The following is a 20,134-nucleotide window of genomic DNA, read 5'->3' as shown; positions in this document are numbered from 1 at the left end:
CCCTGTCTCCAAACATGTTCGTCCTCTCAGCCATGGGAGCGTTATAATGTCACGGACAATTCCACTATTCATTGGTAAAAAAAAGTAGCCCTGAGGTTGGCAGTGGGTAATGATGTCTGGCTGCCTTCCCTCTAGTATTTTACTGCTAAATTGACTCAGATAGTCCTCATGTTGCTTTGCGCGAAATTCGAAACAAACTAATAAATTATGTGTTAATTGTGTATATTTCAAGTTCAAACCAAAACACCGAATTATTCTCGGGCTAGTGGTAAGAATTAAGTTTATATAAACTGTATTTATTCCAGTGAGAGTGTTACTGAGGCCCGGCATAGCCAGGTGGGTTAAGGCGTTCGACTCATAATCTTAGGGTCGAGGGTTCGAGTCCCGGTCGCACCAACATGCTCGCATTTTCAGCCGTAGGGGCTTTATAATGTGATGGTCAATCCCACTATTCGTTGGGAAAAAGTAGCTCAAGAGTTGGCGGTGGGTGGTAATGACTAGCTGCCTTCCCTCTAATCTTACACTGCTAAATTATGGATGGCTTGCGCAGATAGTCCTCGTGTAACTTTGCGCGAAATTTAAAAAACAAACAAACAGTGTTACTGGAGTTCGTTGAGCTCAAAGTGTTGAAGTCATTCCGGTGAGAAAGCCCGTGCTTATGTTTTCTCTCGTTCTTTAACCATTCGTAATTACTGACTCGCTGTATTGTCCTACTTAACCTTATTCGTTAATTTGAAAAATACGAGCCACTCTGAAGAACATTTCTAACCTTTTAACATGGGGCCAGAATATTAAGCCAACTTGAATCGAATGCACACATGAAGGCCTATTACAAAGTGCTGTGCTTTTTGTCTCGTGAACGTTTTTGAATATCAGCGAACCTAAAATAAACTTATCAACGTGTGGTTTCTTGAAGTCATGTAAAAAAGGAGAGAATCTTCAACTGTAAATTAGACTCTTAAAATTTTCTAACACTTGTCGATTGCTTTCCCAGTTCTTTGTAGAAGTACTACGTGGACTGCTAATATTTTAAAAGAGTGAAATTCACGTTTTATACAACGTCACCAGTGTTTGTTTGTTTTTTTCAACGCTGTGGTCGACTCGTTTAGAAGATTTCCAGACAATTAGCTCACGACTATATAGACTACGACAGGTCACACTATAGTGGTTATTAACCTAGATTTTATTCATGTGTAATGTTGAACAAACAGGGCTACCATCATCACTTGTGGAAGAATATGGTATGGAACATAATTATAGAGCATTTTATTCATTGATTCACGAGCTAATGTGGAAAACGTGCGGCACGTGAAAAAATCTTGACTGTCATATCAGTTGTTGATTGTTGATATAGAAACTTTCATCAAACTTCTCCCAGAATAAAGCTTAATTAATGGAAAGGAACCGTGGCACGTACAGTTAACTATAATTACCAATTTCAGAGATAATCTCAAGAAAACATTGTGGAAGTGTGTTAAATATTGCTACACAAACTGTTCTTTAGAGGAGACTTCTAAGCAGAACGATGCTCCTAAAAGTAAACAAACGTTTAAAGAAGTGCTACAGGAGATAATATCACAAACTTACAACATTTATTTACGTTTTTCAATGAATAGGGAAATAGAGTATAGTAATATTTTGAGATTGTGTGTGAAGTATTCTAATAGTCCTCTTCCCGTAGGCGGCCCGGCATGGCCAGGTGGTTAAGGCATTCGACTCGAAATATGAGGGTCGCGGGTTCGAATTCCTGTCGCGCCAACCTTGCTCGCCCTTTCAGTCGTGGGGACGCTATAATGTGACGCTCAATCCCACTATTCGTTGGTAAAAGTGTAGCCCAAGAGTTGGCGATGGGTGGTAATATTTAGGTGCCTTCCCTCCAGTCTTGTACTGGTAAATTAGGGACGGCTAGCGCATATGCCCTCGTGTAGCTTTGCGCGAAATTTGGAAAAACAAAAAACAAACCAATCCCAAATCCCTAGAATAATTAAAATGATCGCTTGAGAATACCCTAAAGAAAGGAAGGAGCGATGCCAGCTGGATTCAAACCCCAATACGTTATTTTGTTCAATTATCGACTTTTGACGTTACATTAATTCATTATACTGGCAGACGCAACAGACTTATGAAAGTTGTTTGTTTCCCCGAAACTACTGAGACTTCTTGTTGAGCATTTCCTACCCTGTTTAGGACTTCTTTTCAGTATGGTCTTAAACTTTTGACCAGCTAGTATTTAGGCTAATTTCATAGTGTTGACATTTTCCCTATTAAATGCTAAAAACGTTTTTTATTTTCCCTTCTATTATAGTCATATTTCGAATCTCTACTCAAAAAATTGGTTGAGTCTAACAACGCAAAATGCATATTTTTTCTTTTTCTTTATGATCATTGGCCTTAAGATTTTGGCCAGCAGTGTATAAAGTTAGAAAGTACACACGAATAAATCTATTACAATTCACTGGACTTGATTATTTAATAACCATTAATTTATAGTTCCTTTTATCGAAAAGCAATAAGTGTCATGTGACTTAAAAAAAACATCTCGCTTATTATAAGTGTCTACCTCGAAAGTGTTTACAAAGAATGTGTGCAAAAAAAAATTTGAAAATGGAGTATAATTTTGAATCAATATTTTACCAGTTATAAATATAAATAGTGTTTCTCTTTTTGTCCCAAATATGTCAGTATGGATTCAAAATACAGTATGTATGAAAAAATGAAATTGAAGGATGAGATTAAGTGCCCTAAACTTTAAACATGAAAATATTACCACATATATTACATTTTTTTGCAAGGTTGTATGTTCGGAGTCTTGGACGTCCTTTCCATGGAATAATGTCCTCATCAAATGACAATTGTTCCTTTCATTTGTAAAGTGCCCTGAATTTATTGAGGAAATAATCCAGTACTGTTTGAATTTTGAATAACCTGTGTGAAGACTCATCTATTTTCTGATTATCATTTAAATTCCAAGATGTCCAAATTTGTTCAAATCTGTTTCGGCTCATGTCTGTGAAAATATTGGTCTTATCAAAAGAGGATCTGTTGACAAATAATATTTCCAGTTATATTTCCTTGTTTGTCCCATTAGTAGAATAAGGCCTAGGAATTTCTACATATCTGTAAGTGTAATTTTATACTATTTAAGTCCTTTAAATGACATTTTATGTTTCTTTGTAATTTGATTATGGTAGATACACATTTCCTAACAGGTGGTTAAAGCACTCGACTGGTAATCTGAGGGTTCGGATTAGAATTCCCGTCGCACCAAACATGCTCGCTCTTTCAGCCGTGGGGGTATTATAACGTGACGGTAAATCCCACTACTCGTTGGTAAAAGAGTTGGTGGTGGGTGGTGATGACTAGCTTCCTTCCCCCTAGTCTTACACTGATAAATTAGGGACAGCTAGCGCAGATAGCCCTCGTGTAGCTTTGTGCGAAATTCAAAGCAAACCAAACATTAGACTTCTCATGGCAACAATGCTTTCGAGTTCGTGTGGAATTATAGTGACCTCTGGATTTTCCTCAAACAGTTCAGTGGAATATTTATTTCTGACCAATTATCATTATCACAGCAGGAAAACAAATTATTAACAGGAGCATTTATAGAATCATCGTTAGTTTCTGGTTCAGGATTAGTTGAGAAAACAACAACTTTACAAATCTTTGTAGCTCTAACAACATCATTGTAACCAGAGTCAACAAACACATTCACATCAAAATCTTCATCTTTACTTGGAAGATCTGACAAATTATCATCAAATAGTCCAGTAATTATCTCATCTTCACTCAACTCGCTACGTTTTCTGTGAGAAGCCAGTTTTAAAAGTATGGGTATTGTAAACAAAAATCAGAAAAATAATAACGTTCCGTAAAAAAATTAAACGCGTTCGACTCGTTTAACGCTCTGCGCAAAACGCGAGTGAATTCATGACCCGTCCGAAATGTGATAAATAAGTAAGACTTGGTGAAATTATGATGGATTTTTGTCAACATAAATAATATGTTTTATTTTAATAGAAAACTGATAACGTCAGACATGTTCTGTTGTGTTTTTTTCACACTAATGTGGAACTTATAGCAAGTTTGTTTGTTTTGGAATTTCGCACAAAGCTACTCGAGGGCTATCTGTGCTAGCCGTCCCTAATTTAGCAGTGTAAGACTAGAGGGAAGGCAGCTAGTCATCACCACCCACCGCCAACTCTTGGGCTACTCTTTTACCAACGAAAAGTGGGATTGATCGTCACATTATAACGCCACCACGGCTGAAAGGGCGAGCATGTTTGGCGCGACGGGGATGCGAACCCGCGACCCTCAGATTACGAATGCCGGGCCCCCATATAGTAAGTTAATGTTATTATTTAATTATTTGTAACACAGAAATAAATCAAAAGGTTATGTTTTATCTCAGTTGTCATTTACGGGATGGAACAAAAAAACCTACTTAAATTTGTTTGTTTGTTTGTTTTTTTGGAATTTCGCACAAAGCTACTCAAGGGCTATCTGTGCTAGCCGTCCCTAATTTAGCAGTGTAAGACTAGAGGGAAGGCAGCTAGTCATCACCACCCACCGCCAACTCTTTGGCTACTCTTTTACCAACGAATAGTGGGATTGACCGTCACATTATACACCCCCACGGCTGGGAGGGCGAGCATGTTTAGCGCGACGCGGGCGCGAACCCGCGACCCTCGGATTACGAGTCGCACGCCTTACCCGCTAGGCCATGCCGGGCCTAACCTACTTAAAAGCTAACTCATTACTACAGTGTGTTCAATTAATCTTAAAATTATTGTTTTCAGTTCACTATGACTGTTTGCCCACAAACTCATTTTTCCACTTATTTTAATATTATGGTTAACGTGTGATCATTAGCTTTTTTACTAACTTAATGAACGTTATTATATTTTGAATTTCCCATAAAGTTACTCCAGGGCTTTCTGCGCTAACCGTTTCAAATTTAGAAGTGATAGACTAGAATTAAAGCAGCTGGTCTACATCACCCAACGCCAACTTCTGGATAACTTTTTTTTTATCAACGAATAGTAGTAGGATTAACTATAACTTTATAAATATGCACGATCGAAAAGGTAGAGCAATTCGAGCCCGTGACCCACAGACTGGCAGTTGACTTCCATAATTAACAAGTTTTACGTTTTTGGAACAAGGTTATATTTGCCTTCGTTTGATTTGCAGACGCAAGTCGTACGGACATTGAATGTTGTAAGTATCCACACCACCTCCGCCATCCTAACTGTATGCCCATCGACATTCCTCAAGATGATCCCTTCTACAAGTTTTTCAACAGGAAGTGCATGGATTTCGCTAGGACTCTTCCCGGCTTGAGACCCGGATGTAATCTAGGTAAGTCACTACACGTAATTAACACGCGTGTATTAGATTGGGAAAACGTTCAGTCATCATGTAAACCCACTAATAATTTTTCACTTTATTCTTTCACACCCTGGTCCTTGGTCAACCAGAGGTCAGCTTACATAAACGATACGTCAGTAACTTACTAACTTGGCGGGTATTTTGGTTTAATATTTGACAATTTCCGGGGCTTGAGAGACTGCTAGGGACACTAATAAAATGTTTTTTTTTTCTCTCTAGTACCGCTCGCGAAATTAAGGTTTGGACCTACTGGGAAATGGAATGTATTAAGAACTGCGTAAAACTTAAAGTATTTATTTATTAATTATTAGTTCTAGATTATCTAATTATTTTGCAACGTCCGGGTTGATATATAAAGTCATGTAACAATTGAAAATAGCACTTTAAGTCGATAAGTAGAAATTTAAATTTAAAAAAGGGTTAAACTAGAATGGAAATGCATTTAACTTGAACTTGACATTAAATTTAACACGAAAAGGCACCTTTTCACGGCTGGGATCATAGGACCCAAAAATTTGAGGTAAAAATTTTGCCAATATGTTATCTAATTATTATTATTTTATTTTCAGGCCCTAGGTTTCAGACAAACCAAATCTCATCTTACATCGACGGTAACTTTATCTATGGCAGCCAATTGGAAGACGCCAACAGACTACGACAGTTTCGTGGAGGTGACTCCAGTTAATTACAAATGACAAAAATAATTATGTTGTTAATATGTTTACTAACTAATGAATCATAATTATAATTAAATATACTTATCATTAGAAATTATTATTATGCCTATCACATTTTAACACTCCATTATTTATTCAGTCCCTTAGTTTTATTAGAGAACGGTGTATAATAATAGTATTTCAATCACACTATCTATGACAGTTATTGCAAACGACGCATTTTGCTCATTACAGAGTTCATCAGGCAATGTGGGACACAACAAATTCAGTCGTAATCGAATACTATTTATGGAAAAGGCGTTGACGACATAAAAATTGTTGTAGTAACAATGAATATGGCGGAAATAGCGTGGAAATACCATTTATAGTCTTCAGACAAGGCTATTTTCGTTTTATGGAGTAAAATGTTTGTTTGTTTTGTCACAACGTTTCACCAGTATTAAACAGTTAAATATTAAACCCTCAGTGGATAAAATCGTGTTTGTTTGTTGTTACGCGCGAAGCTATACAATGGGCTATTTGTACTGTTCTCACCACGACCATCGAAACTCAATTTTTATCGGTTTGAGCCCTCAGGTATATCGTTGAGCCACTGGAAGGGAGGAGCCCGCAGATAAATTAACTTTGAAAAACGAAAATTAAAAAAAACAAAACCCTAATCTTAACAGATATAAAGGTTCTTATTTTTATCCTTTAATTCTTATCGTTTCATTATCCAATATTTTTTCAACAAATGGGAGTTGTTCATTTGTGGATTTATCTGAAATTCGCTTCATTCTACCGAGAACTCGGCTTAAAAGATATTCTTCCTATCAAGACAGTTGGCCTTAGACTGCACTAGTTTTGTTGCTTTAAAATATCGATCAAAGAATATGGAACTAACATTGAAGTACAGTTTAAACATCTATATGCAAAAAAGTAGATTAACTGCTATCTAAACAAGAAGAAATCCTTAATAGCCACGGTTGTTATTAGATCTCAAATCGTCCAAGAGGTGGAGACATGAGTTAAACGTTTACACTTGGAAACAAAAAAAGAGAGAGAGAGTTATTCTATGAGCTGTTATGTCGCCTTTAAAAATATATAGACAGTGTTATTTCAGTAAATATGTGTGCAGTAGAGTGTAAAGACTGTTGTGATGAAGAGACAAACAGGTTTCTATTCATTTGCGGGGACATTTAAAATCTTCATCTCATGTCTTTCAACGCATTTCTATAACGATTCTTTCAAGGTAAAAATCCTCAACAGAGAAGATAGCATTAATAGACAGAACTAAAAGAAATCATGTTCATAATAATAATAAAATAATAAGAAAATGTTCATTTATATGTATTTAACCGCTCTTCTCTCCTCTATATTAAACACATATAAGTACTTATGTTTGAGTCTGAAAGCATTATTTTTGCATTAATATGTTTGACAGAACATGTATAAAAATACTTTATTAATTATACAGTTGCTGAATCACATGTTTTGTGGTTACTATTGTTACGAATACTCGCATAATTCTCTTATTTTAAATTAAGTTTGTTACCCTCAGTTCTTGTGAACAAAATAAACAAAATTGTTACTCTGTGAAATGAATAAAATCATGTCTGAAAAATATGTAAAATTATTATACGCTCTTCTTCTCTTTGAGAAGGTGTAAGGACAGGAAGGGGTTAAGAGCCAGATGGGCCTGGGACTACAGACCCAATGTTCCCCATCTTAATTCACCCCTGCCTAAAGAACTAGATTAAAAAAAAAAGTAGTGTTAAATATTACATGGGAGGCCTAATATGAATATGAAAATTTTAATTACGCTCATAATTAATTTTCGCTTGAGTTTAAATAGTTCTTCATTGTCCATTTTTTCACTAATTTCCATGATTTTTTTATGGAAAGTATAGATTATGTTTGTTTTGTTTTTAGAGCAGATACCATATTTATAAACCCATCATTTTTAGTGAACATGGTCTATTAAAAATGTTGTATTACGTAGTGTCAAATATTAAGTATTTGACAATTTAAGTCTACTGTAAATACTTAATATTTGTTATATTATTAAAGTGAATTAATTTTCAGATTCTACTGTTAAGATATAAAAGTTGTGTTTCAAAATTCTAAGTATTCAGTTTTCGCTAAAAAACATTAAATGTGTATTTGCGCTCAAAGAATGTAGTAAAAAAGTTCCATCAAGCGGCGTTAACATAAAATTTTCTCTTTGCTATATATGGATTACCGATCTTCCTTTTTATAATTTGATAAGTAAATTATAATCTGTTTTTTAATTATTTTTTTCATAGTTGTTTAAATGAGTGGTCAAATGCTATCAATTTAACTTAAGTCTTAGGAAAATATAATGTGTCATTAACCTTTTATTTTTTCTACTCTTCGGCTTTAGAAGTACGAAGATTTAATCTCAAATTAAGCCCAGTGCCACTGTATTAGATTGGGGAAACAAAAGAAAGAAAAATACACTCTGTATCTTAAATCTATTGGTGTCGTTAAAACTAGTTATCAAATGGTAATTAACTCAGTGAGATCAGTGTTGACTTAAAGTATTTATTTACAAAAACAATTTGAATATTTTCAAATAATTTTAAGTCATTCTTTCTATGGTCACTGGATGTTTGTCCAGAACTAATTAATCGAGGATTGATTAGAAGTATATTTTTAATAATGAAATCAATAAAAATAATCACATGACAAAATTGGAGCTGTATACTTACAGGCTTTTTGAAATCTTCTCCACTTTACCGAGAGCTAGGCCTAAAAGATATCCTACCTATGAAGACAATTGATCCGGATGTAGGCTGTACTGCTAGGCCAAGAAATATTTATTGTTTTGATGCCGGTAGGTGGCCTTTTGATTTTATATTTGCTGAAAAGAAGGCTGATAAGATCGGTGACCAAAACCTCTGTCGTAGTTAATCTTCAAGTAATGTCTTACTGAAAGGCATAAAAAAACGATTTTTAAAATCAGTTTCGGAGTCAATGGAGTCAAGAAAAACAGAATGATGGGCTTTTAGTATGTTTGATCTTTCTTACTATAATTCCGTGAAGATTATGTTTCTATTTTAATATTTTGACTTTTTAAAGTTTTTTTTCTGAAAAAAGTATATAACCTATTACTGGAAAAAAGAGTGCTATTGTTTCCTTATCATTTGTCATAATGTCAAGTTCAAACTTTTGAATTTTGGAACTAATCAGTAAAAAGCAAACATCTTCATACAATTCTTTGACACATCAAAGTTTTTAAGTAATACAAGTTGAAGAATACGAATGTCAAATATCAAGGAATCTGTGCGAGTATAATAAGGCAATAGTCTATAAAACTGTATATTGTTTTGTTGGTAGTTTTTTTTTTTTTTGCATTTTATATAATGAATGACGTTCGATTTATCTGAGCTACATTAGGGGTCAGAAAGGTTACTTTAAACGACTGCTTTATTATTGTGTTTCACTTTGTATTTGTTTTAATAACGTAACTTGTGAAATTCGATGCGAATTTTTTGTTATAATCCAGTGTTTTTATAAAACTCTTTTATTCCATATCATTATCATTTGAACGCCCTCTCTGCACAGAATCTAAAGATCCACCATTTTGTTTACCTTGACCTTATTGACGTGTAAAATTGGTGTAAAAAATACACTTTTTCTGTGTGTTTCAACGAGATGTTACTTGAATATCAATCCAGGCATAAATTTCTGGTTATTGGCTTTGCTACTACTACTCCTGTAAAATAACAATAAGCTGAAGATGATACAACTGATTTTGAATTATTAAAATCATTTTATGAAAAATTAATTCACTTGTTTTCAAAAGAGTGCCTATTTTAAGTAATCATTTTCATCAAGTTAATTAAATTATGTTATTGATTTTGTTTCCCCCTGTGATCTTTCGCTCAGGCGATGAACGAGTAAACGAACAGTTGGTGTTGGCTGTAATGCACACAATATGGATGAGAGAACATAACAGAATAGCTGAAGCTCTAGGACAGATTAATCCACACTGGGATGACGAAACAATCTACCAAGAAACGCGCCATATTGTCATCGCCGAGCTGCAACACATCACTTACAAGGAGTTTGTTCCTACGATCCTCGGAACTCAGATGATGAGGAAATACGGCCTAGAACTTCTTTCTCATGTGTGTTCTTATATTATAATAAATTACTTAATAATTTTAAAATGTTTTACGTGTCCACAAGCATTGGGGACCGCTATAATATGTCCTAGGATTAGAGTGAATTGTGCTTAAATGAATGACAGTAAGAATATTGTACAAGAGGGAAGATACTTAAATAAATATAAGTTACGTTTTATTTTAATAATAATAGTGTCCTATTGATTTTTAATGGTTAACACCAACAGTGTGGGATATATTTTAATAGCTTTTCATATATACATCTACCAGGATCGTTCTTTTGACGTTTTCCAAAGTTCTAATCACTCACTCCCTCTCTCTCTCACACACACACATGGTTCAATAGCATGACCGAAGGCTTATAACTCTAAACTTTAGGTTTTGATACCCACGTTGGGCATACCACAGAAAGTCCATTATGTAGCTTTCCGCTTAACAACAAATGAACAAAATGAAGAGTTCTTTCGAAACTAGAAAATACATTTTTCTGTATGATGAAGTTACCAATATTTAAAACAAAAATGTATTTTTAAGATACTATGGATCTGATTTATTTCGCTAGATACAATTTTGTGATAAAATAATCCTTGTAATTAACAATTTGTTTTCAGGGTTATTACAATGGATACAACCCCAAAATCAACGCTGGTATTCGATCAGCGTTTCAAACATCTGCCTTCCGATTTGGTCATAGTCTGCTGCCCGACGTGACTGAGAGATATAACAAGTTCCATGACAAACTTGGTACGTTTCTCATTGTCTTATGTATTATATACTTTCCTCATGAACTCTGCTTCTTTATAAGTTCCTAATTAAGCCAGGTATACAGATCTATTTCAATTTTATAGAAAATGATTTAGGCTTAGGTTTTCTTAAAGAGATATCGGTAATAGACAGTCATCTATACACGGAAGGAAATAGCGACATACGTCTGTAATTAAAACAGCTGTCGTTGTTTTCAACAGAGTCCATTCGCTTGTCCCTGCAATTGCGGAAACCGTACGACCTCTATAAGCCTGGTATCATAGACACGTTTTTGATGGGACTGGTAAACCAACAGTCAAACAGGATGGATCCTGAAGTGACCACTGAAGTAGGTTAAGTATTTCAGTGTTCAACCAATAAGTTGATGAATTTTGGTCTTTTTGATAGCCTGTAATGACGACTATAATTGTACTTTTTACTGATAATGAATAATGAAATAAAAATAAATATTTGTACCTTATAATAGTTTTCGAATTAATATTCATAATATCATTGTATATTAAATCTAACATATATTCTATTTTTATTTTATATTTTTCATTATATTACAACTATTACTAGGTAACTAATCACCTGTTCGAGAAACCTGGCGAGAGGTTTGGTATGGATCTCGCAGCTCTTAACATACAGCGTTCACGGGAACACGGTAACCCTGGTTATAACTATTACAGAGAGTACTGTGGACTTCCAAAAGCACGTGACTTTTATGAGCTAATCGGGATCATGCCAAACACTACAGTACAGAAATATTCTCAGCTGTACAAGTAAGTGAAAAATAATGTTTTCGAGCTTGCAGGACACATAAAGTAAGAAAGAAAATACATCAAAGTCTTGATACCTTTGTTAAGCCTAATTGGAAGGCTTCGTAAGCGTAAATTTAGCGAAGCAAGCTGTTGCATATTTGTAACCATAGTAACACTAATTAACTAATTACCCTTCATATTAGTACAATTCGTCTACTGAGCTGCTAATTACTTCCTAACCACTGTAATGGGAGCTGGAATGCTAACTTCAGGAGGTAAGTTTATTTAACGTACTTACCCACAAGTGGTAGAACCGTATTTTTATTTATGTTTTCATTTATGTTGAGTTCAGCAAACAGTTAATTTTTGTGTGTCGCCCTTTTGCTTTAATAACTGCTGGCAGTCTTTCAAGCATTGTTGCAATATATTTAATCAAAGTGCTCTTTGGAATTGCACTCTAAGTGTCTCTAATACACTTCCATAAAATTTCATTGGAAGTAACTTTTTAATTTGTCAGTATCAAATCCCACATCTGCTCAATTGGGTTGATATCGGAGCTCTATTGGAGCCTTTGTATCATTTGAATGACTCCAGCAGCTTCTCTCTTTGTCTTCTACATGGGTTGAGTGAGTGTTTAGGGTCATTATCTTCTTCATAGTAGAATCATTTACCAATTGTACGCAAACCATTGAGTATTCCATGATGGATCAGTATCTAATAGTACTTGCGCTGGTCCATTTATCTATTTTTTTCAAATACCTCCTGTTGCCTCAGCAGAAACACACACCCAAACCATCACACTGCCTCCCCCATGCTTCATAGTAGGTGCTGTGTGTTGAAGTAAGTATATTTCACATTTCTTCTGTCGGACATAAACCTACGCTTTGAATCATATACTCCAAACTTGGACTTATCCGTCCATAACATCCTTTTCCAATCATCAACAGTCTAGTTTTTGAACTTTTTAACAAATTTTAATCTCATGACAATATTTGGAGATCAAATTAAAGGTTTTTAACTGTTAAATGACCAAATATTCCATTCTGGTTAAGTCTTCTTGATACTGTAGATCTGGACACTTTTCTATCATTTGGTACGTGGTTGTTTATCTAATGTTTGAGATCAGTAGCAGTCTTCCTTATGTTCAGACTGCTTCATAAACGAAGATACTTAACATCAGTATCATTGAGTTAAGGTATTTTCTCTCTTACTTTCTTATTTTTAAATTTACCTGCCTCAGTGTCACAATCTAAGATGTACTAGACAGTGTTTGGGGAACATTACAAATCTGCAACAATTTGTTGGAGAGTCCAACCAGCATCACATAAAAGTGTAAATGTGAGCTCTCTGTTCTACTGACAATTGTCTATGTTTTTTTATGCCGTGACATGACAACACAACTTAACATATAGTGTTAATTAAACACAATTTTTATCAAGGATTATTTGTGGAGAACTATTAAATTAATTTCTTCTGTCATATACCGGTACTGTAAGTTATCTTTTTGTATATAGTTAAGACACTGCAGAAGGTACCATGACAGTTATTTCAGACCCTAAATTTGATGGATACGTTCATTCAAGCGGAACCCTTATGATATGATAACATATGCTTGGTACAATTATACAGGAATTCTAAAGAATGATAAGTGTTCTCACCCTGGTTCATTCAATTTTCAACAAGTACCAGTGAAGTATTACCATACTGTTAAAAACTTACATTCTGTAATGGTATGGAAGAATTAGTATCATAAAATGGAAAGGATTACAAAATATTCTCCTGTCCTAAAACTTTTATACAGTACTGTATATAGTTAGGTATGAGCGGAATAATACATTATCAAAATAAAGTAACATTAACATATCTAGCAGCCCAATATCATAATCACTACTAGAGAAACTTCTGTCCGAATTAGTGCTGTCGATATGTTTCATCTAGTTAAACGTAATGTCACTTGATAAAAAAGAATGATTGTAAGGTTGTCGAAGAAACAGGAAAAGATAAGAATAAGGTGATTTTTATTATAAAGTTGACTAATAGTTTAAAATAAAAACATTTCAGTTAAAACACGATCAAATATCATGTGTGTTATCAAGATGTAATGATGGCTTAAAAATATGAAACCTTTTGCACGCAAGAATATTCTCCATCGCACTATTATTAATATTAGTAAGAATAATCATATCTATTTTTTAAAATGCTTCTGTGATGCAAACTTCGCCCCGTTTTACCTTTACACTCTTTTTATGATAGTCACAGAAGACCATCAAATCGAAGCCTATATTTTGCTATTCACTATGAGCCAAGCATAGCCTAATGGTTAACATACCGGATTACGTACCAAGGTTCGAGGTTCGAACTATGAAATGGCACTGAACATGCTAAACATTTTCAGTTAAGACTAGCGACATAAGTGGCTAGTTTCGCTGACACGTCGTTCACCCTTGAATCAGCAATTATAAATTAATGATAGTTATAGATGAATATCAGGGTTCCCTGACGTGGCCGTTTAACCTATGTGAGCGTAAGATGTCTTTCGGGTTGAAAATATCAGTATTGACATCCACTCTTAAAAGCAACAGTTACAGTAGTAGTAACTGTACAGTTGTATGTCGTTTAATACTGAAATAATTACAAAAACACTAGTCCAGATATTGAATACGAGAGCAAAATATGATACTTAATATCGTTAGGAAGCTCGACTCGTAACCTGAGGGTCGCGAATTCGAGTCCCTGTCACACCAAAGATGCTAACCCTTTCAGTCGTGTGGGCGTTATAATGTAATGTTCAATCCCACTATTCATTGGTAAAAGAGTACCCCAAGAATTGGTAATGACTTCCCTCTAGTCTCACACTGTTAATTTAGGGACAGCTAGTGCAGATAGTCCTCATTTAGCTTTGCTCGAAATTAAAAAACAAACAAACAAGCAAAACTTAATGTCGTAAAAGTTATTCAGTATATAAAGAGTTGATAGATTCGCCTTCAATTTGTACAGTTAATCTGCTTAAAAACGTTACATGAAAGAAATGTGTTCTTTTCTGTGGTTTAACTAGGCGGCGCTGTTACCAGGTTTCATAGGTAGAAGGTAAAAAATGATAACATCAAAAGAGATTGCTATGTCCTTCCTTAGTTGTTAAGTGTAGTTATTATTAAAGTTTATCTTGTTGGTGAGTAAAAACATCAGTGCTTTATAAGATTTTGTTAAGTTTGATTGTTTAACGTATTTTTATCTAAAGACATGTCGATGACATTGACTTATGGAGTGCGGGTATCTCCGAGTATCATTTACCGAATGCTGTCGTAGGCCCAACTTTTGCCTGTTTGATTGCAGAGCATTTCGCTAACATCAGGCAAGGAGATCGTTTCTGGTACGAAAACGGTGATTGGCCTTCGTCTTTCACTCCTGGTAAGTTTCGTTGTTTCCAACCAATCAAAACTAGTTTACTTTATATGGTTCACACTTGGACATACTTTACCGCTTTCCATTGGTTTACTTTATTGTTTACTTAATTTTTCTTTATGTCTACTAAAATTACTTATCTTCCGATTTGTTCATTAGTCCACGTGGTTTGGGTTTAATATTTTTTTTATTACTTGAAGTTCATATTTTATCATTTCACTGTTTTCATGAAATAAAAGCCAGTTAAATATAACGAACGGTTATAAATTGAGGATTTTTAGTGCTGGTGAATCTAAGAGATTTTCATTCACTCATCTGTGTGGTTAACAATTATAAATTTTATGTCGTATAAATTGTATTTTAGTAAGTAAAATATATGCTTTTAGGCAAATATATTAGAGAACTTTGGTCAACTGTTAGCTCTTTTATTAACAATAGGAGTGAAAAACAGTTGGTGACTGTCAGACTTCTATTCAAGCGCAGTAGTTTAACCGCTGAACCAATGTTATTGCCATCATAATCGAAATGTTGAACTTAATTGTAGTTCATTTTCTGCTTGTGTATTCATCTCTCAATTGGCACCAACTAGTATGTAGGAAACATACAATCCCAAGACCCAATCTTGGATCCCTGGGTCTTCAATTAAATCAAGATCTCTGAATGGAAGAAAATGCGATAATTTTTTTTTTCAGCCCTGGTTGTTTTTGTTTTACCTTTAGAGCAACTCCAAGAAATCCGAAAGGTACAGCTGTGCAGAGTTCTGTGTGAAAATGCTGATGATATGAGCACGATTCAACTGGACGCCATGTTGGTCGCACATCCTCAAGGGTTAGTTAAATTTTGTTTCAAAATGATGTAAGAGATCTAGATGATTAAAATTTTAATTATCCTAGGGCTTGGAGGTTTGTGGATGAAATGTCTCATCACTAACTCTAGTGTGATAGAAGATTGTGTAGGTAAACACTTCATTTCATGGCATGTCACCGTTATTGATCAAATTTAATTATAAAGCAAATGAGCTTTGATTATATTTGCCGTTAAAAGCTCAATCATTTATTGGAGTTTGCCTTTGTTGTAACTGTGCAATAACTGAATGTTTGGTAAGATTAGTTGTTTAAAACTTATCTTATGTGTTTTCATCTCAAAATTTATAGTATTGAGGAGATTTGCGATGTAAATAAATTTACTTCCAAAAACAAACAAACAAACAAAAAGTTTCTACTGGCGTTTTAACTTCATCAGAATGTATTTGTTTTGTCAGATAACCTCTGTTACATACCAGTGACAAACACAGGAGAAGCGACTGGACAGACTCAAGTGTCTGCACTTACGTCCCCAAAATGTCATTTTTCTTAGTGATTAAAAATTGTCAAAGACTACTAAAAGACGCGCCTGATTCCATACTTTCTTGCTGCGAATTATTAGGAAAAACGAAACGATTTCTGCTTTAAAATGAATGGAACACGTGGATCTGTAGATTTTTACAGTAAAAACATAACTTTTTATATACTGTTAAGTGTAAACTCGCAATAATTCACTGTTTAGTTTTTAAACTATTTATAACACAGATTGAAAATACGGAAAAAAGGATCTGTTTGCCTCTTATCGTTTTTTATCGTACATGTAATAGCGACAACTCGTAGTCCCCATAGTCTCCCTCAAAACTTAACCATCTCGAAAAATAATATTACCTTATGATGCCTGAAAAGTGTCATTTTTGTTTAATCAATAAGTCACCATCCTTTTAGTGTCCTTTGCACGTTGCTAAACAACCCCATACTAAAATGGCGACAACCGAAACTGGGTCAGTTTTGCTATTGTGAAGTTAGTGATTTAGTCAACTGAATATAATGAAATTATATCGAATTTCTGGTTGGAGCTTCATTTAGCTGTTAGTCTCTGAATGTCTGAAAGAAACTGGGAAGAATCTCATTAAGTTTCAGTTTTGATATTTGAATATTTTTTCTTTATATTTGCTTTTTCTGAATCACAAAGTTACACAAGTCCCTCTCTGCTGTACAAACTAGGTTTATTGAACTATATTATCTATACACACACACACACACACACATATATATACATAAGATAACTTTTTGTTTGTTTGTTTTTCGTATCTTTAGTTCACTAGTGACAATCAGATGTCGCGCTTGGGTTTTCTATTGGTGTCAACATTTGTCCCGCATTTTGGCCTAAATGCATATTATGCTTTGCTTATTACGTTTTAATTGTTTACATATGAATTCATTACATTTTTAGAGAAAATTAATACTGACTGTTAACTTCAAGAGGTAAATTTATTTAACTTACTTACTCTCAAATGGTAGTACCTCATTTTCCTTCTTATTTTTTATGTTTCCATTAATTTTTCTTCTTCTTTACTTTGGAGGACAGTCACCTTCCCACAAGTGTCTGTAGGCAGAGAAGAGTGATATAGATGTGGAACGTTGTGGGCTTGAACACCCACATCTCGCTCTCCTAATTTCTATATCTATTATTTTTATTTATATTGCTATTATTTTACTTTATTTTTATTCCTTTATGTGAGACTGGCGAATGGAGGTTAAGACTGATTCACGGTGTGTCCCCACCGCAATTGGGTCCTACATCCTCAGTCACCTCCAAAACCTAGATATATTCTATATCCTACATTATAGCTTGTACCCTGGGATCCTTTCAATTAGTGCAGCTTCTTTTATTTTATAATATATGTTTGTTTCGGCTTATTTTTGGTTATAACAAGTTAATTCATTACATATGTATGTCAACTAATTAAAAATTGTATTAACTGCACGGTAATTTTAGTAGTATTTACTTTCTAAAAAGTATACATGTGTGGCGTTTTCGTATTTATCATTTAAATCGTTTTACTGGTGTAAAATTATTGGAAAATATGTTTCTTATTAAATTTTTGTTTTGCTTATTGGTTTCAGGAATCCACGTGTGAACTGTCTGAGTAACGACATTCCCCATCTTGATCTTTCCAAGTGGGCTGACATTAATCACTTTGGGAAGAAGTAGGCTTATTTTAGACCAAAATACCAACTTTTAATTTAAATATAAAACTGCTCACTTCGGTATACTGGGATAATTTGTAAGTTTAAAAAAATCCACTATGATAAAATCAAGAACATTCAAGAGAAAAAACGTTGAATCCTACATTTAACAAAAATATATATATTGTGTTACTTCGAAACTCGATAAATAACTAATTTATAATTATTATATGGAACCAATTTCTACATTTTTTCATATAGACAGAAACTTAAGATATTTTGGCACTTAAATTTCCTTTTGATAATTAACTTTGTTTTATTCCCCATTGAAATATAAATTTGATTTTATATTTAAGAAAAATCACTGTTTAAACTGAAAAATCAGACTATTTTGTACCGTTAGTAAGCACGAAATATTTAATTTGAAAAAAAAACTAAATTCAGTCAATATCATGTATAGATTATTTAAGCACATGAAATACTTTTTATGGCTTATTTGGAAGGAATAATTTATTTTTGTAATTTTTGAAGTCGTTTCTTGAAAAGTTGTGAATTTATAAAATATGCAAAGGTTATCGTAAAATTTTGAAATAAGAACAAACTTATTTTAGTTTTTGAAAAAATGGATAGAAAAGTGTGTAAAAACTTTATATTAGAGTTTTAAACACGTAAAGTGGTGTAACTTTTGTTTAATGCCACGAATATTGTTGTCTTTAATTTTTATATCGCTTAAAACTGAAAAGTATCTTCGCCTAACTCACCACTAACTGAGATAAGGCACTTATTTTAACCCTAAATTTTCAGTGTTTATCATCTTCAGATCAAATTTCGCAGTATGTGTTTATATGTTAATATTACTTTGTTTACAAAAAAGTTATAGGTTGCCAAAACTAATAATTAATAAAGTGAACTATATTAAATATATGCGTTACTTGAATCTTTTTAAGATGTTTGCATCAGTAAATATGTATTTCTTAAATCAGTTGAAATAGTAGATAAGTGATACTTAACAAATGGTTTGAGTTTTTGAAGTAAAAAAAAATTTCCTTTTAAAATGGCTTCCAGCTAATATATTTTCAGAAATGGTTCATCCGTTGTATTTGTTATATTTAACTACTAATTCCTGTAATATAAACATATATACTTTCCTTTACGGAATTGGTTTAAAAGAAAAATGAAAAAAAGTCAAGATTAGTGACTGAAAGTCATTATCATGGTTAATATCTCATGGTAATAAAAATAAAAAACTGTATTTTATTACACTAATTTCGTGTCATAGGGGGCACATAGAAACAAAATAGTTGTGTATAATTTTTTTATGTAATGTGTTTATAAAAATCATTTAGCATGTTTAACCACTCTTATCTCCAACTGAAACAGTAAAAAATACAAAAACACCAACAGAAAAACTAATTTTCCGTATCATTACTTTAATGTCAAATCCAGTGTCTAGTGTCCCAACTACTTTTTAACCGATAATTATTTTTTACACAGTACTTTGCAATACATTAAAATATCTAAGCAATACAAATTGAGTAGGGGTTGAAATATAGGGTCAAAGGTCAAGGAACTTATATAAACATGGTGAGACAAAACAGTATAGTACTGTGAATGTAAGATTTTTTTTGAGAGGGGAAATTATTTAATGGTTTAAAATACATGGCTTTATTTTTTTGTTACGTCTTGCATGAATTTCATTCTATCTGTGGATATTTTTGGTGTCATATAGAGGTTACTTTGAGTGACCACTTTGTGCGCTTTTATCTTGGTCGTTTGTTTTTATTATTACATCCTATTATTAGTTTTTATTTTAGTGCGTTTGTTTTAATTTATATTTTGCCAAACGAATTTTAATATTGACTGAGAACATAAATCACAGTTGGGCACTAAGAAATCTTCTACCCTTTAGTCAATGACCTTAAAAGTATCTACAGATAAAATTCATACGTTGTAAGATATGTAACAAGGTGAAACAAACCCTTGTAAGTGAAAACATCTATTCAGTACTTCAATTTCCCCTCTCCATCATATTCATA

The 20,134-nt window shown here is 33.6% G+C and overlaps 1 protein-coding gene across 5 annotated transcripts in view; it reads left to right on the top strand.

Moving 5' to 3' along the window:
• Positions 1-19,797, top strand: part of LOC143233706 (peroxidase-like) — a 107,870-nt gene extending 88,073 nt beyond the window's left edge. For 4 of the 5 annotated variants that reach the window (XM_076470232.1, XM_076470233.1, XM_076470235.1 and 1 more), the window contains 10 exons: positions 5,191-5,358; positions 5,958-6,059; positions 8,779-8,901; positions 9,957-10,198; positions 10,807-10,939; positions 11,161-11,288; positions 11,522-11,724; positions 14,942-15,111; positions 15,825-15,933; positions 18,036-19,797. In XM_076470232.1, the coding sequence (XP_076326347.1) occupies positions 5,191-5,358; positions 5,958-6,059; positions 8,779-8,901; positions 9,957-10,198; positions 10,807-10,939; positions 11,161-11,288; positions 11,522-11,724; positions 14,942-15,111; positions 15,825-15,933; positions 18,036-18,123 (1,466 nt within the window). In that variant the 3' untranslated portion in view covers positions 18,124-19,797. The remainder of the gene's footprint in view (positions 1-5,190; positions 5,359-5,957; positions 6,060-8,778; positions 8,902-9,956; positions 10,199-10,806; positions 10,940-11,160; positions 11,289-11,521; positions 11,725-14,941; positions 15,112-15,824; positions 15,934-18,035) is intronic. The other variant, XM_076470234.1, reaches the window with a different exon arrangement.
• Positions 19,798-20,134: the final 337 nt, after the last annotated feature.

Source organism: Tachypleus tridentatus, chromosome 12 (genome assembly GCF_004210375.1).
Source record: "Tachypleus tridentatus isolate NWPU-2018 chromosome 12, ASM421037v1, whole genome shotgun sequence".
Lineage (NCBI taxonomy): Eukaryota > Metazoa > Arthropoda > Merostomata > Xiphosura > Limulidae > Tachypleus > Tachypleus tridentatus.
This window is presented reverse-complemented; position numbering and strand designations above follow the sequence as displayed.